Source organism: Strongylocentrotus purpuratus, unplaced genomic scaffold (assembly GCF_000002235.5).
Source record: "Strongylocentrotus purpuratus isolate Spur 01 unplaced genomic scaffold, Spur_5.0 spur5_scaffold_18, whole genome shotgun sequence".
NCBI lineage: Eukaryota > Metazoa > Echinodermata > Echinoidea > Camarodonta > Strongylocentrotidae > Strongylocentrotus > Strongylocentrotus purpuratus.
In genome coordinates, this window is record NW_022145603.1 from 33,015,719 (window position 1) to 33,025,928 (window position 10,210).

Consider the following 10,210-nt stretch of genomic DNA (forward strand, 5'->3'; position numbering starts at 1 on the left):
TCTCACGGTGGAGTATAAGGTTTGTATGGGAACTACAAATTGGCTTAATCGGTAATGATTATGTCGTATAATGGCAGACAACTGTTAAGTGCTATCAGGTAATATTTATTTTACTTTGCACTTTGGTCATGATTTGAAATATGTCAATAGTGGCACTGACACCCATTTGATGTTTATTATACCCAGACACGTCATGCACGTAGGCCGTCACTATCTGAAACGTTTTGTTCTTTGAAAAATTGTCTTACGAAAAGGAGAACGGATGAGTCTCTTCTCTGTGGATTAGTCATGGAACAAGAATCATTTTTTGATTACTTCATAGGCAGTAAAGCTAACAGGTGAATGCAAGGGAAGCCTCTAGGTTAGACGAAGGTATGTTTATGAACAAATAATCTGTTTTCTGTATAAATGAGATGAAAATGATTAGAAGGCAAATCCGACGGACGAAAACCGATTACAGGCAAATACTCGGAAAACAGCAAATAACGTACAATAAATATAATAAACTCATCGTTTATTGCGTGGTGGTGTAAAGGCACCAGGGAAATCTTCCTAAGTCAACCTGTTGTTGGCATATACAGTTAACAACTAAATTAGTCATACCCCTGGTAAATTCAATGATTTTATTTTTCCTAACTCCAATACCGAAAGGCGTGCTGGTTAAATTAGGGCCTCTGTTGAATACTTATAGATGTAAGCTGTAATGTGTCTAATTTTCAAGTAACATCAATCAGGAAAAATCAGTTGTTTACTTACTTAAAAATGACTAAACTTGGTAAGATATGAATAATTTAGCTGTTAACTGTATAATTTTTTTTTTTTTTTGTATGCACTTTATATTTCCATGTGAAATGTTTGTCATTTTGAAAGATCTTTACCTGGCTTATCCTTCATGCCTGTTGAAATTAATTTAGCCTTAACATTATTTTCCAAAAGTGTATGCCGACACTAGGTTGACTGTAAAAGAATTTCCCTTTTTCCTCTTGTACACAATGAGTCGCATTAAACGGTTAACGCACTCGAATCACCCTGCTTTATTCGCTGTGTTTCAAAGTATTTGCCAGTACTCGATTTTCCGAAGTTGCGTCTGATTTGAGATGTAGACAGATTTTTCAAGATATAGGTGGTGTCGCTATAAAGGGGTTAATGGAAGGGGCCCCTCCAAATAGCGGTGAGAAAATTCGTATAGTGAGTATTTCCATCCCTTATCCCTCATCCGATGTAATATGATTTCTAATTTACTTCGTTTGAAAAAAAAAGTAATCTTAAATATCTTAATCGGATTATTGTAACTTACACAATTATTCTGTCAGCAATTTTCAGCGATTAAACTAGCGGGAGAAAGCGCACTTTGTTTTCTGAGAACACATATACTGGTTATTAGGTGTGTTATTACCATAGCAACGGTAACTAAGAGATACAACTATCATTTAAATATGTTGAAGCTGAATCATCTGACATCTCACTGCCTATTAAAATATTAATATGTTTAATGATTGCATCTACTTGCGATAATTATGTAGTCTATTTTATCATCTCACTATGTTAGCGATGCTCAGGAGAGACCACCCTTAACAACCCAACTTGCTGCGTTAGCTAATATAAAGGCGTCAACTTAAGAACGACTTAAACGTTTTGTTAGAAAAGCGATTAACTTGGAATGTGGATTTAAAGATAAAGTTGAGTTCTGTCATGCGATTGCATTGTGAAAGAAAATGTGTGAATTGGACCAGATAAAGTTAATCATGTAGCACGTAAGTATTAATGTGTACTGCAAGGTTCTGGAGTTATCAAAATCATAATAAATTTGGCCCAGTCTTGGTAAAGTAGCAAGTACTGTACACAGAAAGATGTATATGGGACTACAAAAATGGTGTCGGGGCTACTTACCTTGATTTCCTTATCTTGCTATGCTCATTAATCAGCCAGTATACATTTTCTACCAAAATTGTTCAGCAAATGACATTTATTTGTAATCTGAAACATTCAGTGTATTGAAATTTCAATTGATTCTGTGAGAATTTATTTTCTTTTTCTTACCAGAACTCAAGGTTATCTTTGATATGACCCATACTAATTGAGAGTCTTTCAAAAAGTTCCAAGTCAGTAGTCATCATTATTCTTTAAATATAGATAAATGTGTATTTTGGGAAATTCATAACTTTGGAAAAAAGTGTAAACATTCACATTTATGGCTCAAAATTGTTACGCAAATTATGCTGAAACCTATTGAATTTAACATGATTATCATCTTGCAGACAATTTAACTCTCTTATATATGACACTTCACACATGATAACATAAGAGTCCCTTAAAAAGTTATTCCCAAAATTGTTCAACAATAGTTATATATGGCGGCCATTTTTTTCAAGCCGCATAATTTCAGGATAGTCGATCCTAGAAATTGTGCATGGAGGTGCCCTTGACACTTTGATACCCAACGACATTTTACAACATTACATGTCTCAAAAACCGACTTTTCCCTAGGTAATAAATAGTCAACCATGCATATTTTCTCTTTTCATGTACTTTTGCATTTCATTTTATCAAATCCTAGATGATTGCATGATAATGTACTGTCGGGATGATGTTCTTCAAAACAACGCCCGATTCTCACAAAAGGATCCGCCATTTTCTCCATGATCGTTTCGTAGGTTAGTTTGATCAGGAAACTGTAAGCACACATAAATAAATGATTGAGCTCTTACCTGTGTGTAATATACCATCAAACACAAGACAAATTCTTCGAATAAAAAGCAGGGAGCTAAATTTTAAGAAAAATCCCAGTGTTTTATCGTTGAAGAATGTTATGCACTGATTTTTGATCTGCTTTGACAATCTACAATTCATCTTGAAGCAACGTACCTTAGATGTTATATTTGGATGAACCGGAGCACGTTGGTTTATGTGAAGGAAATCAGACGAATAAAGTGGATATATATCAAACTTGTACTGACAGCGGTAGGACTGTCCGAGACGGATTCTTTAATTATGAAATTGGAATTATGCTCGCATCTTTTACTTTATCACGTTAGAACCATTCCTTTGCCGTAGCTTCCAATGCATACTCACCAGTAGGCTGTGAATAGTTTAAATCTGGAGGGTAACAGAGAAAGATATATACGTCTAAAGCTGTAGAGCGGTAAACTTAAATGTCGTGTTAAGTCTCTTTCAAGAACGATTTACAAAACGCAAAGGTTACTTTGACAAACACGAACAATTAGGAAAAATCTACAAATTCGCTTCAAAATTAACATGGCTGATAAAACAGCAAATGAACCTTCTGATATCGATAAAGCCCTTCTTACGGCAGCTTTAAATGGCCGTTTTGAAGTAGTTCGGTATCTCGTTGGTCAAGGAGCAAAGATTGAAACTCGTGATAATAATGATGAGACACCTCTTCACGGTGCATCACGCAATGGTCATCTGGAGGTAGTTGAGTATCTCATTGGTAAAGGAGCACAGATTGATAAACCTAATAAAGTTGATATGACGGCTCTTCTCTTTGCATCAGATGCAGGTCATCGTGACGTAGTTGAGTTCCTCGTAGGTCAAGGAGCACAGGTTGAGAAGTGTGCTAAAAATGATATGACACCACTTCATGCTGCATCACAAATGGGTCATCTTGACGTAGTTCAGTACCTCGTTGGTCAAGGAGCAAAGGTTGAGAGAGGTGGAAATCAAGGTTCAAAACCACTTCATGTTGCATCACAGAAGGGTCATTTTAACGTAGTTGAGTACCTCGTTGGTCAAGGAGCAAAGGTTAATGAGGGTGATAATACGGCTTATACACCACTTCATGTTGCATCACAAATGGGTCATCTTGACGTAGTTGAGTACCTCGTTGGTCAAGGAGCACAGGTTGAGGGAGGTACTAATATTGGTTCGACTCCGGTTGAAGTTGCATCACGCAATGGTCATCTTGATGTAGTTCAGTACCTCGTTGGTCAAGGAGCAAAGATTGAAACTCGTGATAATAATGATGAGACACCTCTTCACGGTGCATCACGCAACGGTCACTTCGATGTTGTTAAGTATCTCATTGGTCAAGGAGCACAGACTGATTATCCTACTAAAGTTGGTTTGACGGCTCTTCACTTTGCATCAGATGCAGGTCATCGTGACGTAGTTGAGTTCCTCGTAGGTCAGGGAGCAAAGGTTGAGAAGTGTGCTAAAAAAGATGTGACACCACTTCATGCTGCATCACAAAAGGGTCACCTTGACGTAGTTGAGTACCTCGTTTGTCAAGGAGCACAGATTGAGAGAAGTGGTAATCAAGGTTCAAAACCACTTCATGTTGCATCAGAAAAGGGTCATCTTGACGTAGTTCAGTACCTCGTTGGTCAAGGGGCACAGGTTGAAGATGGTGATAATAATGGTTTAACACCACTTTATGTTGCATCCAAGAAGGGTCATCTAGTTGTTGTTAAGTTTCTCATTGGCAAAGGAGCGCGGGTAGAGGGGGGAAATAATGCTGGTGAGACACCACTTTTTACTGCATCACGCAATGGCCATCTTGATGTAGTTGAGTATCTCGTTGGTCAAGGAGCACAGGTAAAGAGGGGAAATAATGTTGGCGAGACACCACTTCAAGTTGCATCACGCAATGGTCATCTTGATGTAGTTCAATACCTTGTCGGTCAAGGAGCACATGTAAAGAGGGAAAATAATGCTGGTGAGACACCACTTCTTGTTGCATCAAGCAATGGTCATCTTGATGTAGTTCAGTATCTCATGAGTGAACAAGCAGAGAGAGAAGAAGCATCACCTGAAGGTATGATTCTCATGTTATCAGTGATCACTATTTCATGTAAAAAAATGATGTACTTATAGGTACAGAACTTGCATAATACCCTTAGTTTTAGGTTGTTTTTATACTCTTCATTTTGTTAGAGGAATATGTAAATTTCCCAATTTAAATTAATACGATGTAATTTTTTGTTCTTCAATCTTTTTATCCCGACTTACCCAAATTGCAGTACTATATATTCCTGATTTTCATGATCCTAAAACTGAACGAATTGTATACAAAATAAATTCTATATTGCAGCGTTATCCAATGCCACTTGTTTCTATAGCCAGTTCATTCCACTTCAATTAGTCTACAACCAGTTTACATGATTATACCATATATATACCCGCTTTAGCTACTTCCAAAGTGTGGGGGGGCACCAACAAAAAAGGGCACCTACAATGGGAAATCTCAAAGCAAAAATAAACGATTTGTTTAGACATTGGTATATACCCCTACATTGTGATTACATTATCATGGATGATTTTAATATTTATTGCCCAGGCATTGTACTTTGCAGTTGGGTGTAATGTCTGAATATTCACTTGCGAAGGAGCGAAGTGAGTGAGGAAAATTTATATGATTTGTGAGGTCCCAGTGCAAAATATTACATCTTATAAAGAGAAAAAACACAATCATAATGGGGTTAGAGGCACATTCTCATAACGGAAGACTGAAATGACCTTTAAAAGGTAAAACAACAAACATCAGCCATGCATCAGGTCTTTCGTCTTCCTCGTGTATGACGATCAGCCGGGCTGATCGTCAACGAAACGGAGTTAAGTCTTTTGTCAACTCTGTTCGTAGCTACGGCAGGCAGCCATTGAAAACGAACTCGTTTGATCAAATGATGGAAATGCAAGCCTTACTTTAAACAATCAGAACTTTGTTATTTCTGGCTCATTTTTCCTGATTGAGGTGTCATTTGAAAGGGCAGAAATTGAACTTTCTAGAAATGTGATTTTCTTTTTAAAATTCAGATACCGCCCGCCAAATGACTTTTTGGTTTCCTCTCTTCAAATTGCTTTTAATCACTCATGTGTGAAATATGAATCATATGAGTTTCATCAAATGAAAGCGGAGAATCTCAGCTTTCCAAATGTGTGTCATTTGATAATTATAATTGTGATTAAGTTATGATAAAACATCGATAATTCTCGGTTTCATTTTTTTGGGGGACGCACTGTATAATAGCATATTCTAACAATACATGTTGGGCCTTGTTTAATAAAACTGGTTATCATTAACAAATGCTAACTTTCTATGACAATTTTGCTCTCAGCCAGTCAAATACAATGCTTTCAGTAGCCTGTAACAGTTACTGTAACTCGTTATTGATAATGGATTTTATGAAACACAGCCCTGATCCGTGCCCACTCCACGCAAACTCGTCAACGAATATAGATTTAGTGCAAAAGTTGTTGAAGATTTGGACTGTTCAATTTGCATCTATAACAAAACAAATTACTATTTGGAAGTATATGACTAAATGGACATTGGGCTCTGAGAAAAATCCCTGTGGGGGGGGGGGGGGAAGGGGAGGCGAGTCTAAGAATTTGCTCATACTTGCACACGCGCCACAACAAATAAAAAGGGAGATAACAAGATAAACACAAAAACGTATTACGGATTATATATGTTGGTTAAATCGCATGATGCTCAAAGAAAAGTAATGATTTGGGGACAAAATGATTGAATGACAAAAGTTTGTTGGACGTTATGATGTTCGACCACATGACACTTGGACAAGATGGTAATTTACACCTATTTTTCTGTATTACATAGAGTCTGCAAGTATTTCAGAGACATCCACCGCGATGGCATCAATGAGTTTGAACGCCGTGACTGATAACGTTGCTTATCATGAAGGTAAACAATCTGCAATACTCCTAATTTATCGACTAAAAATGAGTCTAAAAACACGAATTTATAAACAAATTATGACGAGATATCTCAAGGAAGAATTTTTTTCTCGAATGTACAGTTTTTGCGGCTTGATTTGGTATGAATTTTAAGACGAGTAAAAACAATTCAACAATTCAGCCATTAAAGAAATAATGTTCCTTTTGCATCCAACATCAAATTTTGTAAAACTTTGCAGGAGTTATAAATATGTCATGTATGTACTATCTATGAAATTTAAACTTTAGCAGTGTCCTAATATTCAAAATATGCAAGGAAACCCGTTTACTTGCTAGACTTCACGGTTAGACACGCGCACCCATAGGTGATCAAAGCTCAATACATGGAGCTCCAAATAGTTCCTTCCCACATGAAATAATGTGGAAGAATTACCTCAGCGTTCAATGACCTGCACCTTGATTTTTATTTTTTTTAATTTATATTCTCACTCATATAGCCACAAATTAACATCACATATATAAACCCTACATGTTTACAATATATAATAGAACAAATGAATTATACAAGTTACTTATTACTGATAAGTATGTACGTAATAAAATAAGTTTACATAGTTCAGTTAAGTTTGAGAATAAGACAAAATATTTTATTATTTATTTAAAAAAAATTATATAGCATGATTTAACTGAGAGGGAAAAAAAGGGAATCTCAGAAAAGCTAGGCTCGCCATGAGTACGTACGCGTGCGCGTGTTACAACTATCTCTTGCAGTATACGCTATGGTAATCGCTATGTCGTTCCATACGTCCATGATAAACATTTCCATTAAAACCTTTCTTGGAGAAAGCACTACTTACAAAATGATCAACTCATTTAACTCGTAATATTATAATCAGTGTGTAAATTGTCTACTTAACACTTTTCCGTTCATAACTTTCTAAATAAATAAATTCCTTAGATAATCACTAATTCTTAATAAGGAAACAAACATGTGCTATAATCCTTGTAAAAAAACAAATCCTTTATATTTCAACGCATTCAAATGTATTTGGTTACTTATTTGGCCTCTGATAAAAATATTAACTTTATTTTCGTTGTAGATGCCGAGAAGGTGACGAACGAACATATCAAGAACTTGTCAAAACTACTCGGTATAAATCATTTCGACCCGATTTGTGAAGCCTTTAGCTTTGATCACAAAAGTTCTCTGAACCTCTTAGACTTCAACGATTCCGATTACAATACAACCTACGAGCAACTACTGAGCGGATGGAAATCTGGGAAGAAAATGAAAGACCTGGACGAGTTACTGAAGGAAACAGGAATAAGATTAACATCGTCCTACAAAATAAACACTCAAAAGTAAAATCAATAATCGACTTCTTTATTTCATTTATTTATAAATTTACTTGACAAACGTGTAACATAATCGTAATTACAACGACAATTCAACTCAATGGTAATTTCAGAAGCCTAATGTATATCGTACAGAAATAATGTTCGGATCGCGTAATACGTCATTTTAATGTTCACGTATTTCTAGAGGTGATGGACGAGGCTATTGAAATTGTCTGGAGTTGGCGGTCTCTCGTGTTCACAGATGCTGTTAATTTTGATATTATAACTTCACATGCGTGTGTTTTCTTTATTTGTATAAAAGTAAAAGAAATTTGTTGATGTCTGGAAATGTGTTTTTTAATGTAATATTCAATTATTTGACAGTACGTTATTGAGGGCAGACATAAAAAAATAAAAACAAATAAAAAAGAAGTTGATTTTTGTTAAAGGTACTATGTCCCATTTGCAGGCAAAACAAATTAAAAAGGTTAAATTCCAACGGCATTTGCAAGATAATACTAATTTAGAGCTTCCCTAAAAAAGCTAAGGCTTGAAAATGTCTTCAAGTGGGAAAATAACGACTATTAGTTGTCAAATCGACTTAGGAGCTATAGAGCCAATAAGTAATAGTCTTGATTTTCAGACCATTATACGAATGGTCATACGTTTTATGCTGCGCAAAAATTCAATCAGTTAAATTTTGGCCATCACAAGAAGTGGGTTATTGATGTAGACAAATTCCCCATGTACCCTTTACAGCTCATTTTATATATGTTATTACCAAAGAAAAAAAAAAGCCAGTCAGTCACTCAATAGTGCCTGCCAGTAAAGTCTAGCGAGTAAACGGGTTTCATTGCATAATTTGAATATTAGGACACTACTAACGCGTTAATTTCACAGATAGGACATAGATGACATATTCATCATTCCTGCAAAGTTATACAGAATTTGAGGTTGGCTGCAAAAGGGACATAGTACCTTTAAAGTAGTTGCGATCTAGTTGCGTCTAGTATATAGACATTATATCATATTCATTATTCTGCCGTAGGTTAATTTTTCGTACGAGGTATTATTGATGCAATCACGACATAATTATACATTTAGTCGGCGATCCACAAGTTGCACCCTTTCATCTTTTCCTTATTTTGACAACTTGATCAACAAAATCACATAGACAGCTAAACAGTGCATGTCCATTTTGACTTTGCCCATGTTTTTAATGACATGGATGCTCAACCCAACATTTATTTGAATGGTCCTCATTCCATTCCAATTGAATGAAGGCATATAACAAATATCAACGTAACTATTGAACATTATTCATCATAAACTTTGGCAAAGTCGATTTTGAAATGCTTTTTACATTTGGCCCATGCTCTGTTATCCATGATCGCATTTCGATGAGTAGCCTATCAATAAAACAAGACGTTATTAACAACGGTAACCTTATAATATATTCCACCAATATTGCTCTTTTTTTAATGATATTGGGGCGTGAATATGGATTTCCATTTTTATTTACTTTTTCTGTCTTTGGAAGTCAAAGATTAGTATGATAAGAAAACAAATGACTATGTCCTTAAATATAATGTTATTTACCAAGAATTAGTAAGAAGTATATTCTAGAGCTTGTTAAGGATTTCGTCAGATGGACCAAGAATACTGTTTGAATTACTAAAAAGGCCATATCATATTTTTACACTAACAAGCTAATGGTTCACCAAGGGTCAGTGGGAAAATTTCGAGAAGCCCTCCTTATTAATTGTTATACTTCCTCAATTGATGTTATATAAGTAAGTATTGTATTCAAGCCATGCGAGCTAACGTAGGTAACAAGTGATTATGGTAAGAATTTAAAAACAATAAGTCCTGTGACGGTTGACGAATAATAGTTCTTTTTTTAACAATTAGGATGGATTTTGTGAGTGAGACGTAAACGATTAAGCGAGTACTTCGGACTACATTTACATATTCATACCCAACAAGTGAACGTGAATACAATATATATTTGAAAAAGTTATATACAATGTAACAACAGTTTATACTTTTTATGAATGTAGCGTTATACAATTTTTTTTTGTAAATCTTCTGTTTTTAATCTCTCAATTGAGATATCGTTAGAACATTTAATAATAATAAATAAATACTAATAATAATAACGTTTTATTTACCAGGGTAGCCACTTCAGTTATGAAACTGCTCTCTCAGCGGGCCCTGC

The 10,210-nt window shown here is 35.4% G+C and overlaps 1 protein-coding gene across 1 annotated transcript; it reads left to right on the forward strand.

Annotated features, from left to right (window-relative positions):
- The first annotated feature begins 3,255 nt into the window (after nucleotides 1-3,255).
- Nucleotides 3,256-8,020, forward strand: LOC755153 (ankyrin-1-like). Its single transcript, XM_011663328.1, has 4 exons — nucleotides 3,256-3,861; nucleotides 3,937-4,774; nucleotides 6,578-6,661; nucleotides 7,755-8,020. Exons 1-4 carry the CDS (start codon nucleotides 3,256-3,258, stop codon nucleotides 8,018-8,020), a joined length of 1,794 nt encoding a protein of 597 aa, XP_011661630.1.
- Nucleotides 8,021-10,210: the final 2,190 nt, after the last annotated feature.